Genomic DNA, 23,406 nt, shown 5'->3' with positions numbered 1-23,406 from the left:
CTACCATCGCACCTGGAAGGCCTACATCTTTGTGTAAAGAGATGGGGTGGCATCCACGGACGTATTCGGTTTCTAGGGTCCTGCTGTTTTTGCAGCGTGGAGTGGATCAGAAGCTTGCCTTAAGCACCATTTAAGGGCCAGATTTCAGCTTTTGGCTGTTTTCTTTCAACGTCCTTTGGCAACCCATTCACTGGTGGGTACGTTTTGTATAGGGGGTTCGACATGTGATTCCCCCAATTAGACCACCCATTCCTCTATGGGATTTTAATCTGGTGCTCTCGGCTCTCCAGGAACCTTCCTTTGAGAACATCCGAGAAACTCCTCTTGACGCTGTTTAAGAAAGTGGCCCTTCTAGTGGCCATTACATCTGTCAGACGTGTGAGTTGGCAGCCTGGTCTTGCAAGTCTCCTTACTTGGTCCTTCATAAGGATAAGGTGGTGCTATGCTCGCAACCTTCCTTTCTTCCGAAGGTAGTTTCAGCTTTTCACCTGAATGAGGACATTCCTTCCTTGTGTCCTCGACCGTCGCATCCCAAAGATGCTGCGCTCCATACTTTAGACGTGGTACGTGCTCTACGGGTGTACCTGTCTGCTACGGCTCCGTTCCGGAGGTCAGACTCGCCGTTGTGGCGGTGCCACCATTTCTAGGTGGATCAGGCAGACCGTCATCCATGCCTATGCCCTTAAGGGGCAGGCGCCTACCTTTCCTGTTTATGGCGCATTCGACCAGGGCAATTGGTGCCTCCTGGGCTTTCCGTCCATCAAGCGTCTGTCTCACAAGTGTGTAAGGCGGCGACTTGGTCATCCGTTCACACTTTTTTCCAAATTTTACAGGGTTGATGTGAGTGCATCTTCAGATGCTTCCTTCGGCCACAAGGTTTTGCAAGCAGCTGTTTAAAGTTGCAATTCCTCAGTTGAGCTCTGCTTGGCTGGGGTGAAGTTGGGTCTTTTGATTACTGTTCCCACCCCTTGTTTTTTTCTGACACTGCTTGGGGACGTCCCAAATGTCAAGATTTAAGGAGCTGTGTCTGTCCATGGATGAAAAGAGAAAATAGGATTTTTGTACTCACCGTAAAATCATTTTCTCTGTCGTCCATGGACGGTCACAGCACCCACCCCTCCTTTTATAAGTTTTGTACTGCTTTTTGACGAACTAAGGGTGCAGGGTGAGGGGTGATGACCGGAGGGACCGCCCTGTTGGTTGCATGTTTTACGATAACTAGCATGTTCTGCCTAGTCCTCTCCTATGAACAGGAACATAACCCAAATGTCAAGATTTAAGGAGCTGTGTCCGTCCATGGACCTCTAGAGAAAAGGATTTTACGGGGAGTACAAAAATCCTATTTTTTTCATCTTTAATTTCAGGGATTATCAACCACTTTAACAAAGTTGGGATTCAAAAACTATACATAGGAAAATATATGAAGAGAACCCCTGTGCTGTCTGTGGGCCTACTCTAAGGGACTGATCTAGGGAACACTGCTGCAGACACTTGAAAGTCTAATCCTAAAAGACAGTGTCAAAATGTGAAAAATAGTGACTGCGCTGTGAGTGACACGGGGGCTGAAATGGTAAGGGAGACTCAAAACTGGGGTCCCGCCCCCACATAATGAATGTGAAAAGAACTGGCAAGTTGGCTAATATAGGAGGTGACTATACTGTGAGAAAAATAAAACGCTAGAATATGATTGTAACGTGATTTGAACAAATCTGCAAATGTCAATACGGTGTAAATAAAATAAGTGAAATAAAGTGAACCGTGATCTTACAAACAAAATCAATTAGTAACAGGTGATCCAATAACATCCAGTAACATCCAACGTGAAAGATAAAGCAGTGGGTCCACTAGAGCCAAAAAAAAACCCAAGTAAGAATCGTACAAGGGAACAAAAAATCTCATGTGTTGCGAATCCCACCACCAAAAAATAACTTTCTGTGAACCCACCTCCCATGTCAACACACAGCTTACCTCACTGCTGTTTAGACCAGGGATCGCCAGACTTTTCAAACAAAGAACCAGTTTACTGTCCTTTTTAGACTTAGGGGGGCCGATGATTCTGGCCAGTGGAGGTAGAAAATGCCCTGGCCGAGCATCAGTGAGAACAAACACGGCCTTAGTGTTGGTGGTCAGTAGGAGGGGGAATTGGTGCCCCATCATTGGTATTAGTGGAAGAATTGGTTGCCTCATCATTGGTATCGGTGGAAGAAATGGTTGCCCCATTGTTGGTGTTAGTGGGAGGAATAGTGCCTCATTGCATTGGGAGCAGTATTGCCCCAAGGGCCGGATGAAGGCTGGCAAAGGGCTGCAACCTGTAGGGGGTGCTGAAGGGGTTAAGTGTTTCCTAGGGAGTGATTACTACTGTGTGGGGGCGTAGCTTGGCGTGTGATGTCACTGATCATCGTTCCCTATGACAGGGAAAAGACGATCAGTGACACTCACGGAAGAACGGGGAAAGGTTTGTTTTATAATTGTCTCTTCCCGTTCTTCAGCTCAGGACACCGGCTGCGATTGGGTCCAGTCATGGAGCTCAGGACTGGGTCGCGAGCGTGCCGCCCCCGACTGTACTCTTAAAGAGCAACATACCTGTACATGCTTATGCCCAGCCGTGCCGCTCTGCCGATTTGTATATCGGCGTGAAGCGGTCCTTAAGTGGTTAAACACAAATTGCTGCAAAAACGAATTGCATGCTTTTCTGCAGCTTCTCCATTGAAGTATATTGAACCAAAAATGCACAGTTTTTGCCCTGAAAGTCTTTTCCAAATACACAGCAGTTGGGAAAAAAAAAAAAGCATAGATGTGAACGTGTCCCAAAGGAACCATGTTAAATGAAATGTAGTGCGTTTCTGCAAAAAGCACCAAAAAACACATAGGCGTGAACCAGGCCCAAGATGTTTCGTAACATAATGGGGTTAAAACAAAAAATATAAAATTGGCCCTTTAATAGTACAAAAAGAGCAAATAATCGTAAGTGCTGGTTCACACAGGGGCAACCCAACTTGCAGCGCAACTTTGCAAGGCGACTTGGAGCAACTTACAACGCGACTTAAAGTTGCCTCCAGGACAGGCGACTTTGGCTGTGGCCAATTGCAGAATAATCAGCTCTGTGGGAGGGGGGTTTGCATGAGTAAACTATTTTCTTTTCCTGTAAAGTTGCTCAATTAAGACAGTTATCTGACTTTGGAGGGCAACTTTCCATTGAAATCAATGGGTACAAGTTGCCTAGAAGTCGTACAGAAACCTTTTCTGAAGTCGGAGCGACTTCAGTAGTGTACATTAAGACGGCTCTCATTCACTTCAATGAAATTTCTCATGTCGCGCGACACAAGTTGGATCCCAAGTCGCTGTAGTGTGAACCGGCACTTACTGTAATGTATGTTTTTTTTTTTTTTTTTTTTTTTTTTTTTTTGTGGATCAGTGAAAATGTTTACAGTAGCGATTTATTTGCTCTTTTTGTACTATAAAGGGCAAATTTTTTGTAATTTATTTTTTAACCCCGTTATGTTACTGGCCGGTCGATTTATCAAAATGGTAATCTATTTATGAAATCGATTAGTTGTCGACTAATTGATTAGTTGTTTCGGCCCTAGATGAGTACATGCTGAATAAAGGCTGAATTGTCTTGGTATCGCATGAATAGAAAACCTCTACGCGTTTTGTGACTCACGTTCACTCCTCAGTATGGATGCAAAAATGAATTCACGAAATACAAAAAAAATTGGCTATATAAATTAAGGCCGAAACTACTAATCGATTATGAAAATATTAATCGATTAATTTCATAATCGATTAATTGGCCAGTAACATAATGGGGTTTAAAAATAAATAAAATTACCCCTTTATGATACAAAAAGAGCAAATCGCTACTGTAAATATTACTTTCATGGTCCCACAGTAAAGTAACCCCTTTAAATCCCATTATGTTACTAAACATCTCGGGCCTGGGTCACAACTTTTTTGTTGCTTTTTGCAAAAAACACTACAGTTCTTTTACATGGTTTCCTATGGGACACGTTCACATCTATTCTTTTTTCAGCTGCTGCGTATTTGGAAAGGGCAAAATGGTGCCATTTCACTTTTTTGGGTTCAATATACTTCAATGGAAAAGCTGCAGAAAAGCACATAATGCGTTTTTGCAGCAATTTGTGTTTTTTAATCTGCCCAACAACAAATTGGGCAAAAAAAAAAAGTAAAAATGCAAATTGCAAAGTTATTAACCGATTAATCGAAACAATAATCGGCCAACTAATCGATTATGAAAATAATCGTTGGTTGCAGCCCTAATATAAATATAATGAACCCTTCATAAAGTTTTTTTTTTTTTTTTTCCTTCCATTTTTATGAACAATACAAAAAAGTTCCATTAGACCCTGGGGCGTTTTTCAGGCTCTCTTGGGCTAAAAATAGCGCCTGAAAAAATGTCTCCCCTGCAGTCTCGGTGTGAAAGCCCGCGGGCTGAGGCGATGCGCTGGCAGGACATTAAAACTCCTGCCAGCAGCATCTTTGGAGCGGTGTGTATACCACTCCTCCACCACTCCTGCCCATTGAAATCAATGGGCAGCGTGGCCAAACCACCGGCAAAGTGAAGCTACAGCGGTGGTTTTAACTAGGGTTGTCCGATACCAAGCATTTGCCGAGTGCTTGTACTCGGGCAAATGCTCCCGATGCTTCACCCGATACTTGTACTGTCAGGGGTGATCAGTGCATGGGGAAGTTACAGGCACCAATCACCGCTATATAGTGTATTCCCGCTGTGTATTCCCACCGTGTTTCTCTCCCCTTCCGTGCTCCTCCTCCACCCCCTGGAACTGTCGGGATGGAGAGTGGGGTATGAGCCGGTAAATCCAGCTCCTTACTGCTCCGAATGGACAGTCGGTGATCACTGACTGTCCATTCACATAACTGAAACATCATAAACTGTGATTACATTGTTTCAGTTTATGAATGAAGAGGGAGATGCTGTCTTCACTCTATTCATTTTCAGCGCAGCTGATGCTGCTGAGAAAGGGACAGGTGAACATGTGTCCCTAGTCCCTTTCTCTGTCCCAAAGGGGAGATGTCAGAGGTGTGTGAAGACCCCTGATATCTCACCAAAGCCCCCCCAACAGGGTTGAAAAAAATATAAAAAATAAATAAAGAATAATAAAAAAAGAATAAAAAACAATTATTGTAGATAATAGTAATAAAATAAAAAAAAACACACTGACACAGTCCACCCCTCCTCCCCCTTAAAAAAAAAAAAAAGCATTATAAATAAAAAAATGTTTTTTTAAAAACTACTGACACGTGCTGCCGTCACATGAGATTAAAAAAAAGTATCGGTATTCGGTATCGGCGAGTACTTGAAAAAAAAGTATCGGTACTTGTACTCGGTCTTAAAGTGGTATCGGGACAACCCTAGCTTTAACCTGTTTTTCAGCCGCTAGCGGGGGTAAAACCTTTGCAAAAACAGCGGTAAAGCACTTTAACGCCGCCGCCTCCCCCCCAGTGTGAAATGGGCCTTAGGGGGTATTTAGATATTCAAATACTTGCAGATCAGCTTAAGAACTGAACTGGCTCATGTGAGGATGAAGGGAGTGGAACAGGGGGTCGCCATCATAAATGGAAAAAAAAAATTGTTTATTTTTGGTGGGGGTGTTTTAAAAACCAATGCAAAAATAAAATCATCCAGGCAAAAATGCAATGAAAGGCTGGTTACTATAGAGAGCATGAACAAATGTATTTAACTGCTTCCCGACCAGTTCTATGGTGGCAGGTCGGCTCCCCTGCGCGAGAGCCTGTAGCTCTACGTCGGCTCTCGAAGCGACCACTAGGGGCGTGTGCACGCCCCTGCTCGCCCCCGACTGGCGTGCCAGGCGGGCGCGATCTCCGCCGGGCACAGGCGATCGCTCGTTACAGAGCGAGGACCGGGAGGGAATATATATGAACAGAAGATCAGTCATTTCCCCATGTCAGTCCACCCCCCCTACAGTTAAAACACACACAGGTAACATACTTAACCCCTTCCCTGCCCCCTAGTGTTAACCCCTTCACTGCCAGTGGCATTTTTTTTTTTGTTAATCCAATGCATTTTTATAGCACTGGTGTGCCAAGTGTCCGCCATAATGTCGCAGTACTGGGAAAAAAACGCTGATCGCCGCCATTACTAGTAAAAAAAAAACTATTCATAAAAATGCCATAAATATACCCCCTACACCAGGGATAAGCAATTAGCGGACCTCCAGCTGTTGCAAAACTACAATCCCATCATGCCTCTGTCTCTGGTTATCATGCTTGTGGCTGTCAGAGTCTTGCAATGCCTCATGGGATTTGTAGTTCTGCAACAGCTGGAGGTCCGCTAATTGCATATCCCTGCCCTACACTATAACGTTTGCGCAAACGAATCAAACGATTGAGACTTATTTTTTTTTTTTTGTTTTTTTTATAACGAAAAAAATATGTAGAAAGAATACGTATCGGCCTAAAACTGAGGAAATATTTTTTGTTTTTTAGCTAAATAGCTTCCTTTACCTTACTGCAGTCTGTAAACATCCCTTGTAATAGGAATAAGCATTGACAGGGTCCTCTTTACAGTAAGATATGGGGTCAATAAGACCCCACATCTCACCTCTAGGCTGGGATGCCTGAAACCCCCCCCCCCCCAAAAAAAAACGATCACTGCTTCACAGCCTAAGTGGGGCCATGTTTGTTTGTTTTTTTGTTTTTGTTTTGTTTTTTGACGTCATAACATTGCGCCCGGCCTCCGAACGATCATAGAGCCTGTAGCGACCATCTGGTCCGCCGGAAATCTCTATGGTAGGCATCCCGGGCCGGCGGATCTGTTCTCCGACTCACTGACCGCAGTGGGGAGTCGGTAGAAGCACTGGAGTGCGGCGGGAGAGGGGGGGGGCGCGTCCCCTCTCGCCACCTATAAGAACGAACGATCAAGCGGCAGAAGAGCCACTATGATTGTTCTTACGGTGCACAGAATCGCCAGCTCTAAAAGTCGATATCTGAATGATGCCTGTAGCTGCAGGCATCATTCAGATATCCCGGCTCAAATTCGAGGACGTCCGTCCGGTAGGAAGTGGTTAAATAACAAAACAATACTAAATGAGAACTGGGCACAGAAAAGCTGAAAGGTAATATAGTGCTTCCAGAAGTGTGTAAGCTGTTAGGGCTTTTACATTTTGAGTTTTTAAAATGAAATACATTTTTTAATTATATGGTACCAAATGCTTTATGTTCATTATTGGACTTTGCTTGGAACAACATGTTGAAAGCAAATATTTTATGATATATATATAATTTTTTTTTTTTTTTTTTTTTTTTTTATTTAAAGGTCCGGTTCAGAACCCTTTGCTTTATCCACCAGCTGGACAGAGTTACAGTCCAGGACTTCCTGTCTCCTATCCACAGCAGATGCCAGCGAAAGGGTCTCCACAAGAAGTTGCTGGACAATACAGTTATGGTGGTCCTCAGACTATTTCTCAGGCTGCTCCACTGCCAGGAAATTATCAGGGATCTGGACAAACTGTTAGACCACATATGGGACCTTCCCCAGTGGCACATCCCCCAAATAATGCATCTGCACCCAGATCGCAACCTCCACCTCAGAACTCGTATGGATCTCCCACGACCGTTGGTGGCAGTGTTTCACATGCAAGACAGTTGACACCATCAAACTGGCAATATTTTCCAACACCATTAAGTCATGCACAATCTCTGGCAAATCATGCACCATCTACAACGGGAATGGCCCCAGGGCCATTGGTGGGAAATTCAAAGCCTCCAACTACCCAGCAGTATGGACATCCCTTTGGAGGACCCCCTCTTCAAAACAGTTTTATGAACCCAGGTAATACAGTCATTTGAACATTTTCATTATATATCTGGGAATGATGAGAAAAATTACTATCAGTAGTATGATTTGTATTATTCTTTACAAGAAGAGATGGAATGGTTTGTTTAGAATACAGAAGGGGAAGTGTTTGTGGAAAGCTGATCTTCATAAATTAAAGCCCAATTTAACTTTCAGTTTAACTGGGTTTCAAAGTCTAGTGCACCTAAAAATAATTCACTACTAATACATGAAAGGTTACTAAACCCACAACCGTAAAATCATCAGTCTTTTATATGTAGAAAAACATGCTTGTTCTCACTGTGGAGCCTAAGGGGTTAATCCTCTGCACTGTGTAAAAAGGCTGTTTGATCCTGTCTTCTCTGATCCTTACCTTCTTCCACAGTCCATAAACCATCTCTCCTGATAGAACACAGCCTTGTGGAAAAGCTGCACATAATCGGTTTGGTGTGTATTGCTAGTTTTTTATGTTCCCTGGAAAAGTGCATGTGATCAGCATGGTGCCAATCAGCACTGTCCAGACAGAGGGTCAGGGTCCTGCAGCCTCATTGGACAATCAGGGGAGAATGAAAACTCCTCCTACAAGCTTTAACCAGACACTGATGGTCACAAGACTGCTCTAACTGCTGATAGGGGGGGGGAGGAGGTATTTAGCAGTTTATATTTACTAATTGCATGTCCATGTACTGTGGGAGACCAAATATAGTGAATGCAGGGTCCTGGGTTTAGTAACACTTGAAACCCAATTGTACAAGCTTTGCCATATATGAAATTTTACAGCATTGTAAATTTTCAAATTCTCTAACTTGGTCACAAGAACTTTTTTCCAGTCAATAGCCAATATGTGGGAGTCTAATTTCAGATTGGGACGTGTCCTGCTCATGTCACTTCAGTGTGTTTTGTATCATTTGGCCAGGGCCACACAGATCAGATTGGTGCTCTTGCATTTACATGTGAGAAAAAAATATAAACCTCAATAACCTTAATTTAAAAAAAAACAAAAAACGGGGACAATGCAGAAGACTGTTAGCCAGCACTATGCTGCCACCCTGAGCAAGGGAGCAATTTGCACTGTCAGAATCGCAAGGTATTTATTTTAGACCAATCTAATTTTGAAACAAATGTCCACCACACATAGGGAATTTAATAGGGATTAAAGCCACTTTACCACAACTGATTTTGTATTATAAGAAAAAAATATTTCCCCGTCTTTGCTGAAGCCTTGATATTTTTTATGTATGTTATTGTTGGGTTGAAAAAAGACACAAGTCCACCCAGTTCAACCAAAAAAAAAACCAACCATACAATCCCAAAAACCCCAGCAGAGCATGATCCAATTTGCTACAGCAGCGGGAAAAATTCCTTCCTGATCTCCCGAGAGGCAATCTGATATTCCCCCGGATCAACTTTACCTTTTAAATGTTAGTACCCAGTTATAGTATGTACATTTAGGAAAGAATCCAGGCCTTTCTTAAAGCAATCTACTGAGCTTTCCAGAACCACGTCTGGAGGGAGTCTATTCCACATTTTCACAGCTCTTACTGTGAAGAAAACTTTTCGTATTTGGAGATGAAATCTCTTTTCCTCTAGACGTAGAGTGCCCCCTTGTCCTTTTGTGTTGACCGTAAAGTGAATAACACCAAGTTCACTATATGGACCCCTTATATATTTGTACATGTTGATCATATCCCCCCCTTAATCTCCTTCTCAAGAGTGAATAAATTCAGTTCCTCTAATCTTTCCTCATAGCTGAGCTCCTCCATGCCTCTTATCGGTTTGGTTGCCCTTCTCTGCACTTTCTCCATTTCCTCAATTACCTTTTTGAGAACTGGGGCCCAAAACTGAACTGCATATCTTCCTTTTATTCTGTCTAAATATTTCTGGACCATAGACAGAATAAAGGTGGATAAAGCACCTGGACCAGATGGCATACACCCACGGATCCTAAAAGAATTGAGCTCTGTAATTTCAAAGCCATTGTATCTAATTTTAAGGAACTCATTAATAACAAGAATAGTACCACTGGATTGGCACAGGGCCAGTGTGGTGCCTATATTTAAAAGGAACACAGTCTTTACCAAGTAACTTGTCTTAAAGGGATTCTAAAAGCTGGAGGTTTTTTACCTTCATGAATTCTTCGCCTTCAGTGTGCATATTTGCCTAAGCACGATCTCAATCCAGCAACCTGCACAGGAGCAACGACTCTCCCCGGTCTCGCCCTCCTAATTGGCTTTGTTGCAGGAGCCTTTGGCTAGTATGGCAAGTATGACATGTTTATAAAGAATTAAATAACAAACACTTCAAATCAGATCTAAACCACCCTGTCTTTTACAGCCATCTTAGTCTCCCTTTGATCTGCAGTTGACATGGTATTCTACATGTTATGACATCCACCATTTGACGGCTTGACAGTTAAATTTTGAGCACATGCAATTGTGACAATATCATTCATAGCATGCCTTCAATGTAACAGTTTTTGGAAATGGTTCTATTAATGGGTTTAGATCTGTTTTTAACCTTCTTCCGAACCAGAGAAGTTTTCCCAGTCTTCTTTAATATGCTGGTGTGCAGAGAAAAAGACTATAAATATTTGCCTTATCGCCTTTCAGGACAGCACATAAGAGAGTGGCTCCACCACACTTTAAAAGGAGACTTCTCCCCACAGCTCATCAGTTTTTGTGTTTCCTCCGGCAAGGCAAGACCTAGTAGGAGTCAGGGTCTCTCAAGGTGCTGTCCTGAGAGGTCAGACTGCCTACCCCACCATACCTTTTTTCCTCCAGAGAGTCTGTTCCTCCCATGCCGTGCCGAGGGTAACTGGTAAGTGGGCTTCTCCCTTTTTCAGCTCTGAGGAGCATGACTGTTCCTCGAGCTGCTCCTTAGGCGGCGGCAGCTGTTCACAGGGTTTTTTGTACAGCATGTCGACGTTTCAGGTCGCCACCATCTTTTTTGGAGGCAGAGTTCAGACTCTGCCGCCGGAAGTGAGGTATCCGGCAAGGGGCGGCACTGGGAACAGGCGCATCGTTCTTTCCTGGTGGAAATTGCACAGGGGTAGAGGGGAGGGGCGGTCCTGGTGCCTATATTACGGGACCGGCGCTCGGAAGTCAACAAACGTAGCACTGCTATAAATTCTGTGGCAGCAGCGAGTATGACAGCCACGAGCAAGGCCCAGGTAAGGGGGGTTCTACCCTGTTTTACTGTGGTGCCTCTCTTTCCATGTTTTCCCCCCCTGGTGGCTGGGGCCAGTCTGGGCACAGGGAGTTTCACTCACTGGGATGATGGTGTTCTCTTTTTTTTTTTTTGTTGTCATTGTCAGAGCTCTGATCCAACTATCAAAAAGATGCCCCTCGTGTAAAACAGTTTCTAGAGGGTTGGTAGAAAACGTTGTCAAGTCTGCATTTACGCCTTAGTTAAAGGGGTGGTTCACCCTAAAACTACTTTTTTTTATTAACAATGGCCCCCCACATTACAATACGATTAAGGCTATTATTATTTTTTTGAAGCTGTACATACCTTTTGTACAGCATATTCACCCGTGCGAGTCCCGCGGGAGTGGGCGTTCCTCACAATGTCTGTGACTGACATTTTGACCAAAAACAAGCTCACCCCCCCCGTCGCGTAAGCCGCGTCACGATTGGCGAAAGGAGCCGAACAGAGATGCGCATGCGCAGTATAGCGCCGACTAGCTATACTCGCCCTGAATTAGCCTAGGGTTAATTCAGGGCGGCCCAAGGTCGCTTGACTCTAGCGGGATCCCATCTACCGATCAATGTCCTAGAACTCCGGGTGATCGGACTAGGCTTTTCCTCGTGGTCGAGGTTGCAGGGTCGCCCGATCAGGATTCAGTCAGACAACGCCATGGCTGTGGCTTAGATCTACCATCAGGAAAACTGGCAGGCTAACAACCTGAGTCGCCAGATGCTGGACCCGGTCTTGGCACTCGGAGGTGTTTCCACTCCCTTGCAGGAGGTGTGGCTCACAGGCATTGATCTCCTGGCTGCTCGTTTTAACCACAAGGTGTCGAAGTTTGTGGCCAGGTCTAGTGATCCCTGTAAAGTCGCATCAGAGGTGTTGGGGGCCCTGTGGGTCAGTATCGGCTACTTTATGCCTTTCCTCCATTGTAGTTGCTTCCCTGGCTGCTCCACAGTGATGGTGGCGAAGGATCCCGATGATTCAAATTGCCTCCAGATTGGCCTCGGCGTCCTTGGTACGCCGATCTCGGGCGCCTGGTGGCGGATGTTCCCTGGCAAATGCCAATGCGGGAGGACCTTCTGTCTCAAGGTCCCCATACTTCCTCCTGTTGTACAGTTGCTGCTTTAATGGCATGGCTATTGGGAAGCCAGGTTTTAAGAGATCGGGGTCTGTCCGACTTGGTCATCTCAACCATGCTGATGGGCACGGTAGTTGTCTTCCAGGGGGATCTACCATCTCACCTGGAAGGCCTTCACCTCTTTGTGCGAATAGATGGGGTGCCGTCCAGGGTCCTGCTGTTTTTTTACAGCTTGGAGTAGATCTGGAAATTTGCCTTAAGCACTGGTTAGGGGCAGATTTCAGCCTTGGCTGTGTCTTTTCAGTGCCCTTTTGCGGCCCATTCTCTGGTGGGTACCTTTTGTGCATGGGATTTCGTCATGACTTTCCTCCTATTGACCCACCTCTTCCCCCATGTGTTTCAGTGCTCTAGGTTCTTCAGGAACCCTTCCTTTTGTCAACATCGGAGAGATTCTTCTTTTGGACACCATCTCTGTAGGTGGCCTTTATAGTGGCCATTACTTCTGTCAGAAGCTTTCTGTGTGGCGGCCTTGCATTGCAAATCGCACACTTGGCCTTCCATATGGATAGAGCGGTGGTGCGCCCGCAACCCTCCTTTTACCCTGAATGAGGACTTTGTTCTTCCATCCTCATGTCCTCGGCTGGCGTATCCTAGGGAGGTTGCGCTTCATTCTTTGGGCGTGTTACACGCCTGCTACGGCACTGTTTCAGAGATTGATGCACTTTTTGTGTCAGGTCACAAAGGGGCCTGGTGTCTCGTCGGCCACCATTTCTCTGTGGATCAGGCAGACCGTCAAGCAGGCCTATGCTCTTAAAGGCGAACGCCCCCTTTCCGGTCACGGCACTTTCGACCAGGGCAATTGGTGCTTTTTGGGTTTTCCGACATCAATCGTCTGTCTCACAGGTGTGTGCAAGGCGGTGACTTGGTCGTCTGTTCACAATTTTTCCAAATTTTTTACAAGGTTGATGTGAGTGCATCCTTCTGCTTCTTTCGGCCGCAAGGTTTTGCAGGTGGCTGGTTAAAGTTGCAACTCCTCCGTGAAGAGCTCTGCTTGTTCTTGGGGTGAAGTTTAAATTTGGTTTTACTGATACTGTTCCCACCCCTCGTTTTTGACACTGCTTGGGGACGTCGCACTTGTCGATGTAAGGAGCTGTGTCCGTCCATGGACGATAAGAGAAAATAGGATTTTTTGTACTCTCCTTAAAAATCCTTTTCTCTGTCGTCCATAGACGGACACAGCACCCACCCCTCCTTTTTAGGTTTGTACTGCTTGTTACGAACCGAGGCTGCATACTGTCAAGATTTAAAGAAGCTGTGTCTGTCCATGGTACAAAAATCCTATTTTCTATATTCTACATCACGGGACACAGAGCTGGTTCAATAATTTATTAAGTGGGTTATATAGTCTACCTTCAGGTGATGGACACTGGGCACTCTCAAACAGGAAGTCCCCTCCCTATATAAACCCCCTCCCTACAGGAAGTACCTCAGTTTTTTCGCAGTGTCTTAGGTGTTGGTCATGTTTAGATGGGTTCATGCTGTAAGGGTCTTTGGATCTAGGCAGGCTATGTACCGGATCCGTCCTAAGGCTTCATAGCCAAGTGGCCGGTACCCGGGCCTCGGTGTGAAGAACGATAGGTATGGCCTATAATGCCTCTCTTTCGGAGGCTGGACCTGGGTTCCAGAACTTTGTGCCTTCTAAGGACCAATGTTTTCTGCTGCCATGGTGCTATATAGGTCCAGGGGAGTGGTGCTCCTATTCATAGGACCTGGTCCCTGAAGGTCTTTGACAAAAGCCACGGTGAAGGATGAAGGCTGGGCTCTTGCTATTTGCAATACCCTGCGGCATGGAAAGGTAAGCTAAGGAAGTACTTATGGACTTGGTTCTAGGGTAAGGCTTCCTTTTTTGGGGGTGTATGAGTTTGCCTATTATTGTGCTTTAATGCATATGGCCACTATGTCTTTTAGACAGGATGGTCCCTGTGTGTTTACCCATACATGTATTCCCCTGGCCGGGTCCCAGTCAGGCATACTGCTGTTCAGTGTTTGGTTCCCCTGCCGTTTGTACCTGTTTTTCTGTGGGCCTAAACGCAAGGGATCAGTCTGGCCACGAGATAAGCTCCTGCTGCTCCTCGCTCAGAACGCTGTCCTTCCTCGGCTGTCTCCATCTTGGACGTAGCGTGCGCGGCGTACACGGCTCTAGTTTATTAGTTCGGAGGCGTGGCCGTAAGAGGGAGGAAGCGGGCGCCGTCTCTCCCCAGCGTGGTGTCGCGGCGCTTCACATAAAGGGCTGAGCTATCACAGCAGTCGGCTGGATTGCAGAGCGCTGAGTGGTTCTCAGGTCTAGTGTGCTCGGTTATCAGTGACAGGACAGTGGCTCAGACGGTTACAGCCGTTTTCTGTGTTAGTAGAGTGGGCTGTTATTTAGATCCTGTAGGGGACCAGGCCTGTTAGGCTACCTTAACCTCTTAGTACTAGAGCAGTATGGCGCCTAAGGGGTCGGGAACTGCAAAAGCTGCTAAAAAGCCCAAGGGTTCCCCATCTGGGTCAGAGGACCTCGGTAATCCCTCTGTTACAATTCTCTCCGGAGATGCCAGATATCACTGCCACAGGCGAGTCATCGGAGCCAGGTGCAGTGGCTAACCCAACAGTTTCCCCTGTTAATGTCACGGAGCAGGTGTTGGCTTCTACTCTTGGGGGGACTCGAACAGAGGCTTACAGCCTTAATTGCAGCTTCCCTGTCCGACAGGAAGCGGGCTAGATCCCCCTCTCCACAGGACCAGTCCCTGGGTCTTATGAATTATTCCTTAGGGGAAGATTGTGTTGAGGATCAGCCAGATGAGGAGAAGGAGGGGTCTGGCTCAGAGGAGTCAACCATTGAGGAACCTTTCTCTATGTCCCAGGCTGAAAGGGTTTGGGTTCAGTCTTTGACTGATATGGTTCGCTCAGCATTTAAGTTACCTCTCCCGGAACCAGCGGTTAATGCTGTTGTCCTCTCTGGGCTCCTTAAAAGCCCACAGTCTGGGGTGTTTTTCCCAGTTCATCCTCTTCTCGAGGACTTGATTTATCAGGACTGGGTTCATCCTGACAGGGTGTTTGTTCCTCCCAAGAGATTTCCTTTCTCTACCCACTGGAGGAAAAGTTCACAAAGAGATGGTCTATGCCAGTCGTAGACGCAGGCAGTGGCATGTGTAAAGACCATAACATCCAGCTGTTTAAGGATCCGGCCCGACAAGCGGTTAGAGACTCTGCTGAAGGCATCCCTTTAACACAGTAGGGGCTGTAGTTCAGCCGGCTATAGCAGCCATTGGAGTTTGCAGGCCTTAAAGGACAGACGAAAACAGGTCCTTAAAGCGGGGGTTCCCCTAAAAATAAAATGTTGACATCGCATTTAGCAAATAAATTACAGTTAGAATCGGCTTGTTTTATTTAAAAAATACCCTCCGTACGTATCGTTTCATTATTCGGTCCCACCGCCACTTCGGGTACGATGCAGGCGGTGGGCGTTCCTAATTGATTGACAGGCATCCGAACGACGCATCCATCGCGTCACGAGATGCCGAAAAAAAAGCCGAACGTCGGTGCGCATGCGCCGTATAGAGCCGCACCGACGTTCGGCTTTTTTCGGCATCTCGTGACGCGATGGATGCGTCGTTCGGATGCCTGTCAATCAATTAGGAATGCCCACCGCCTGCATCGTACCCGGAAGTGGCGTGGACCGAATAATGGAAACGATACGTACGGAGGTATTTTTTAAATAAAACAAGCCGATTCTAACTGTAATTTATTTGCTAAATGCGATGTCAACATTTTATTTTTAGGGGAACCACCGCTTTAAGGACCTACCCGATCAGCTGGCTATGGATTTGGCGGATCTACCCAGAGCCTTTGCTATACGGTCGATGCCATGAAGGACTCCATTCAGCAGACATCGCGGCTATCTTTATTTTTGGTGCACATGAGGCGCCTCCTTTGGCTGAAAAATTGGTCGCTGAGGCCCCCTGCAAGAAAATGCTAGCAGGGTTGCCCTTTCTCGGGGAAAAGGTTGTTCGGTGAGGCACTGGATAAGTACATCCAGAGGATATCTAGTGGAAAGAGTACCCTGTTGCCTAATCAAAAAGAAGGCTCAGGGTCCTCCTCCCCAAACGGCCAGCAGCCCCCTCTCCTGGTTTTCCACCTTTAGGCAGTATCGACGGCAGTTCAACCATCCAAACATGTCCGGCAAACCTCAGGGCCAGGTGCAGGGCAATAGGAGGCCCTGGATCCCGCAAGCCGGCCTCTAAGGCGTCCTTATGAAGCATTGCCCCCGCTCTCTCGGGTGGGGGGAAGGCTCCAAGGTTTTTCGCCTGCTTGGCAAAGAGAGGTATCCGACGATTGGGTCCTATTAACCATTTTGCGGGGTTACCAGCTGGAGTTTGTGGGGTTTCCCCCTCCCTCGCTTTCTGGTTTCAAATTTACCAGGGGAACCCCCGGAAAAAAGGTCTCATTTGATGGCTCTGGATCGACTCTTACTCCAAGGGTTAATTGTCAAGGTACCAGTTCAGGAGCAGGGACTAGGTTTCTATTCGAACCTCTTCATCGTCCCCAAGCCGAACGGCGATGTAAGGCCAATCTTAGATCTAAAGCGCTCTAAACCAGTATCTAAGAGTGCGGTCATTTCGAATGGAGTCCATTCGCTCAGTAGCTGCCACTTTACTGGCAGAAGACTTTTTAGCATCCATAGACAAAAAGGATGCATATCTTCATGTCCCTATTTTTCCAGGGCATCACAGGTTTCTGCGATTCGCGATAGGCCCACGCCACTTTCAGTTCGTGGCTCTTCCCTTTGAGTTAGCCACGGCTCCTCGAGTCTTCACGAAGATTCTGGCTCCCTTGTTAGCCAACCTAAGGGCCCGGGGGATTGCCATTCTGTCCTACCTGGACGATCTGCTGTTGGTAGATCATTCAGCCCCAGGTTTGGGTCAGGGTGTGCTTCTCACGATCCAGTACCTGGAATCCTTTGGTTGGGTCATAAACAGGGACAAGTCGGCCTTGGTGCCAACAAGGAGATTAGAGTATCTCGGCAATGCTCCTCGATACCCACCTCCAGAGGGTGTTTTTTGCCCCAAGCGAAGTTCTGCTCCATAAAGGAGCTAATTTTGATGGTGCTAAGCAAAGAGAGACCATCGGTCCGCATCTGCATGCAGGCTGATGGGGAAGCTGGTGGCAACCTTTGAGGGCAGTGTCTTATGCGCAATTCCATACAAGGCGTTTACAGGGGGCCAGCTTGGAACAGAAGGTTGCAGGCATTGGATTACCCAAAGGTTCTATCCCATCGGTTCGACAGGCTCTGGCTTGGTGGTTGGTTCCCCAGAATGTGTTGAGGGGAAAATCCTTCAGCCCAGTGTCCTGGAAGATAATTACCACAGACAGCCAGTCTGTCAGGCTGGGGGGCAGTCATGGGGGACCTTTCCTGCAGGGGAACTGGTCAAAGACAGAGGCTTCTCCTTCCCATCAAACCTATTGGAGATCCGGGCGGTTTGTCTAGCCCTCAGGGCTTGGACAAGCAAGCTACGGGGATGCCCGGTCAGGGTGCAGTCCGACAATGTCACAGCAGTGGCATATATAAATCATCAGGGTGGCACCAGGAGTCGGGCTGCCCAGTCGGAGGTAAACCAGATCCTCACTTGGGCAGAAGCCCATGTTCCTTGCTCTCAGCGGTCTATATCCCAGGCATAGAGAATTGGCAGGCCGATTATCTGTCAGCAACAGCTGGTACGGGGGGAATGGTGTCTCCATCCCGCAGTATTCCAGGAGATTTGCTGGAGGTTGGGCACCCCCGGATGTGGACCTTATGGCCTCAAGGTTCAACAGAAGGTTGAGGAGATTTTTGTCTCGGACAAGAGATCCTTGGGCATGCGGGACGGATGCGTTGGTGTGCCCTTGGACGCAATTCTCCCTCCCTTACGCATTCCCTCCTCTTCAGTGCTGCCCCGGCTACTCCGGAGAATCCGCATGGAAAACAAGCCGGTAATTCTAGTGGCCCCGGCTTGGCCCCGCAGGGCATGGTTATCCCTCATTGTAAGGATGGCGGTAGGAGAACCTTGGTCACTCCCGCCCCGGCCAGATCTATTTCACAAGGGCCGATCTTCCCACCCTTCTTTTCGGTCGCAAAATTTGACGGCTTGGCGATTGAATCCTATATCTCTGAGTAAGAGGGGGTCTTTCCAGCCCAGTGGTCTCTACTCTAATCAATGCCAGGAAGCCAGTCTCTAGACTGGTTTATTATAGGGTGTGGAAGTCATACTTAGCCTTCTGTGATGCCAGAGCTTGGCATCCACGAAATTTTTTATTGGCAGGGTTTTGGATTTCCTCCAGCATGGTGTGCGGTTAAGGTGGCCGTCAGCACCATTAGGGGGCAGGTCTCAGCCTTGTCCATTTGGTTTCAGAGGCCATTGGCTACCCACTCCCCTTATTAAGTGCTTTATGCAGGGAGTTTTACGTATAAATCCTCCGGTCAAGCGTCCGGCTTTCCCTTGGGACCTAAACCTGGTCCTTTCTGCTTTACAGAAACAGCCGTTTGAACCCTTGAATCAGATTCCGTTGATCTTGTTAACCAGGAAACTAGTGTTTCTGGTAGCCATGGTATCCGCTAGAAGGGTTTCTGAGCTGGCTGCGCTTTCTTGTGAGGAGCCATATTTGGTGTTTCATAAAGACAGGGTTGTGTTACGACCCCACCCATCCTTTCTTCCGAAGGTAGTGTCCAGGTTCCACTTAAACCAGGATCTAATCCTTCCTTCCTTCTTTCCTAACCCGGTTTTCCCGGTTGGAAAGGTCTTTACATACATTGGATTTGGTTAGAGCTATTCGAGTCTATATCAGGGCTACTGCCCAGGTTAGAAAGACCAAGGTCCTGTTTATTCTGCCAGATGGGCCCCGGAAGGGCCAGGCAGCCTCGAAGGCCACCATTTCGAGGTGGATTCGGCAGGCAATCTCTCAGGCCTATGGTCTAAAGGGGAGGGATCCCCCAGTTGCAGTGAAGGCTCATTCCACCAGGGCTGTGGGCACTTCTTGGGCAGCTCATCAGGTCCCCATGGCTCAGGTCTGTAAGGCAGCGACCTTTGGGCATGCTGTTCTGCAGGCGGCAGTATAACTATTTTTCGTCTGGTGGCTCATGTTTTTTTTGCACTCGCATGTCCCCCCCCCCCCCCCCTCAGGTGGCATTGCTGTGGGACATCCCACTTGAGTAATTATTGAACCAGCTCTGTGTCCCGTGATGTATGATAGAGAAAAAGGGATTTTTATAACAGCTTACCTGTAAAATTATTTTCTCGTAGTACATCACGGGACACAGAGCACCCGCCCCTCTTGGGGAATATTTGGATTACTTTGCTACAAAACTGAGGTACTTCCTGTAGGGGAGGGGGTTATATAGAGAGGGGACTTCCTGTTTGAGAGTGCCAGTGTCCATCACCTGAAGGTAGACTATATAACCCACTTAGTAATTATTGAACCAGCTCTGTGTCCCGTGATGTACTACGAGAAAAGGATTTTACAGGTAAGCTGTTATAAAAATCCCTTTTTTTCCTGCAACTTGTGTCAAAATATAAAATATTCCATGGACTCAAGATGCCTCTCGGCAAATAGCTTGGGGTGTCTACTTGGGGGGTGGGGGGGGGGGGGGGGTTTGAACGGTCCTGGCATTTTATGCACAACATTTAAAAGCTTAAGTCACGCATCACCCAATTTTTCTAACCACTTGAAGACGAAGCCCTTTCTGACACTTTTTGTTTACATGAAAACATATTTTTTTAAAGCAAAGGCCCTACAGATTTAAATGGTGGGTGTTGCATTTTTTTTTTCCCACACAGTATTTGCGCAGCGATTTTTTTTCAAACGCATTTTTTGGGGGAAAAAATTCACTTTATTTTTTAATGCACTAAAATACACTATATTGCCCAAATGTTTGATCAAATAAAGATGATCTTAGGCCCAGTACATGGATACCAAACACGACATGCTTTAAAATTGCGCACAAACGTGCAGTGTCAACAAACTACATACATTTTTTTTTTTTTAAAGCCTGTCATAGGTTACCACATTAGATTTAGAGGGTCTACTGCCAAAATTACTGCCCTTGGTCTGACCTTCGCAGTGATACCTCACATGCATGGTGCAATTGCTGTTTGCATATGATGCTTGCGTTCGCCTTTGCGCAAGAGTAGGGGACGACGACGACAGGGGTGATTTATTTATTTATATATATATATTATATATTTTGCTTTTTTTATTTTTAAACTGTTCCTTCCATTTTTTTTTTTTTTTTTACCATTTTTATTGTCTCAGGGAATGTAAATATCCCCTATGATAGCAATAGTTGGTGACGGGTTTTTTGAAAAAATTGGGGTCTATTAAACCCTAGATCTTTCCTCTGCCCTCAAAGCATCTGACTACACTAAGATCAGTGTGATAAAATGCTTTTCCAATGGCGCTGTTTATATCTGGGGGGGGGGGGACAAAAGCAGTCTAGAGGCTAATTGGCCACTAGGATTACTTTTACATGAAAGCCGACCGCTGGCTGAAAAGAATACCAAGATGATACCTAAACCCCGCAGGAATCATTCTGTCATAACCATTCAAAATCCAGCTACATACCAGTACGTTGATGGTCCTTGTTGGACATGTATTGTAATCTTCTTTTTTTTTTTTTTTCTTTTTTTTTTTTTTGCAGCCTGTTGGCTAAACAAAAAAGATATTGATCAGTGGGTATGCCCACCATTAGAATACCTCCCTTCATCCACCCACTTCTAATAATGGGCATACATGCACCATTTATATATGCCGAAGCATGGGGGCATCCTCCCGCAAAAAAGTTATGCCGCATACATACGGTCGGACTTTTCCATGGGCAAGCCTCCATCGGAATTTTGACCGTATGTACGCGGCATTAAGAGCAAAATCGCTCCTCCGCCCCTGCAGCCCCCATGCTTCGGCATATATGCTCCTTTCTTTCTTTCTTTTTTTTTTTTTTTTTTTTTTTTAAAGCTGAGGTTCACCCCTAAAACAATTATATACCATTCCATCCAGCATACTGCCGACATGTACAGTATGCTGTGTGTTTTTTTTTTTTTTTCGCTATACATACCGTTTTTTATACTTTTTCTTTTCTGACTCCATGGGGAATAGGCGTTCCTATGAAGAGGCGTAGATGATTGACGTGCGGATAAGGCGTGTCACGCGTTCCGAAAATAGCCGAACTGGGACTTGGCTATATTCGGCGCCTGCGCAGTCAGCTCTTAACGGCTCCTAGACTGTGCGCAGGTGCCGTATAGCGTGACGCCCCTAATCCGCATGTCAATCATCTTCGCCTCTTTATAGGAACGCCTATTCCCCGCGGGAGTCAGAAAAGAAAAAAGTATAAAACGGTATGTACAGCGGAAAAAAAAACGGCTTACTGTACATGTCGGCAGTATGCTGGATGGAATGGTATGTAATTGTTTTAGGGTGAACCTCCGCTTTAACTATGGTGGTGAAATCGCCTCCTACAGCACTGGAGTCACAGCTTTATGTATCGTGGGAGCAAACACTGTTACTGTCAAGATAAATAAATCTGTGCAACAGCTGAATGGCGTACCTGAAAACAGTAAAATATAAAAAAAAAAATTGCATACCTGAAAGGCAAGCATGATAAAACAGAACAATAAAACATTGCAGAATAGAATACAGTAAAAAAAGAGCAGAACAATAGAGGGGGAGAGAACAATAAAACAACAACTTTTTTTTTTTTTGTAACTGTTCAACTTTTTGGTTCCAGGTTTGGGTTTCCTCAAAATGCGATGGCATCTTGGGAGACCCTGTGTAAGTGTGCCTAGCCTGTGAATTGCTGTACTCTATGCCAAAACTTCACTAGTGTGTGGAAGCTCTCAAAACATTTCCTAATGCAAAGACCAGGACTGTCAGGACAGCGGGGACAATAACGGGTGTCACGCCTATATCCGCGCTTGCTACGACTGAACTTGCTACGACATCTTTGGGGGGCTCGTTGGGTAGGGGTACTCTCGAGGACAAAAGGAAAATGCCTCTCATGCAGTTGGCTTACTGCATTTGGTTGGGAATGGTGAGGTGCAGAAGCGCCTGGATACAGGAGTTCTGTGATGATCTCATCCTGGAATTGAAGGAAGGATCCAGTCTGTCCTGAAACTCTGTATAGCACATGAGCTTTCAGCAAAGCCAATTGAAATAAGTATAGACACTTTTTTTGTACCAGCGTCTCGCCTTGCGCGCAATATGGTACAGCGCCAACAACTGGTCATTGAGGTCCACCCCTCCCATATTTTGGTTATATTCGTGGGCACAGAGGGGTTTCTCCACAACACCAGCCGCCGTACAAATTAGTACTGTCGTGTCTGTGTGAAGGGAGGTAAGAACGAAACATTCTTATTGTCCCTCCCACTTCACAGCGAGCAAATTATTACACCTTGAGCAGGCTCTCTCCCCCGGCCTAAGACGGGAATCTACAAGCCTCTGGGGAAACCCCCCGGCGATTAGGTCGCACGGTGCCACATGCTCCAATCTGATGATCAAACAAGTGACTAAAAAGTGGCACGCTCGTGTAATAATTGTCCACATACAAGTGGTACCCCTTTCCGAATAAGGGTAACACCAAGTCCCACACAATCTTGCCAGCGCTACCTATGTAATCTGGGCAGTCCTCCGTCTCTACCCATCTTTTCCCTCCTAAACCATAAAGCTCATTGTATAGCCTGTTACGGAGTCAAGCTCTGTGACAGGGCATCTGGCACACTTGCCGGGAAGGTACTGTTTGAAAGACAAACGGACAGAAAATGTAATCAGGGACTCATCAACGCAGACAACTTGATGGGGAGTATACAAGGCTGCAAAACGTTCGTTGATGTGGTTTATGAGGGGCCAAATTTTGTAGAGCCGATCGTATTCAGGGTCTCTACGTGGACAACAAAGTTCATTGTCTAAGTGCATGAACCGCAAGATCGCCTCGTATCGTTTCCCTGGCAATGGAAGCAAAGAACACGTACATATGGTCATGTGGACCAATACGTCCGCAACTTTCGGGAATTTATGTATGCCCATGTTGAGGCAAAGGCCCAAAAAGATTTTAAATTCGGAAACCGTAAGTGGTTTCCATTCTCTGGCAATTCTCTCAGCGAATAAAAATCAAGTGACGTAAAATCAGCCTTTTCCACCTGAATACCGGGTTGGCCAGTGAATAGGGGATGTATGGCTGCTGCCCCATGTGGAAGAAAAAATATATTTGAAATATATTTTTAAAAAACATTCTTAATAT

General features: G+C 46.2%; 1 protein-coding gene across 1 annotated transcript in view; it reads left to right on the top strand.

Annotated features, from left to right (window-relative positions):
- SEC24A (SEC24 homolog A, COPII coat complex component) overlaps window positions 1-23,406 on the top strand; it is a 321,040-nt gene that overhangs the window by 36,337 nt on the left and 261,297 nt on the right. The window contains 1 exon segment of the mRNA XM_040344770.1: window positions 7,319-7,834. Coding sequence (XP_040200704.1) covers window positions 7,319-7,834 — 516 coding nt within the window.

Source organism: Rana temporaria, chromosome 3 (assembly GCF_905171775.1).
Source record: "Rana temporaria chromosome 3, aRanTem1.1, whole genome shotgun sequence".
Taxonomy (NCBI): domain Eukaryota; kingdom Metazoa; phylum Chordata; class Amphibia; order Anura; family Ranidae; genus Rana; species Rana temporaria.
This window is presented reverse-complemented; position numbering and strand designations above follow the sequence as displayed.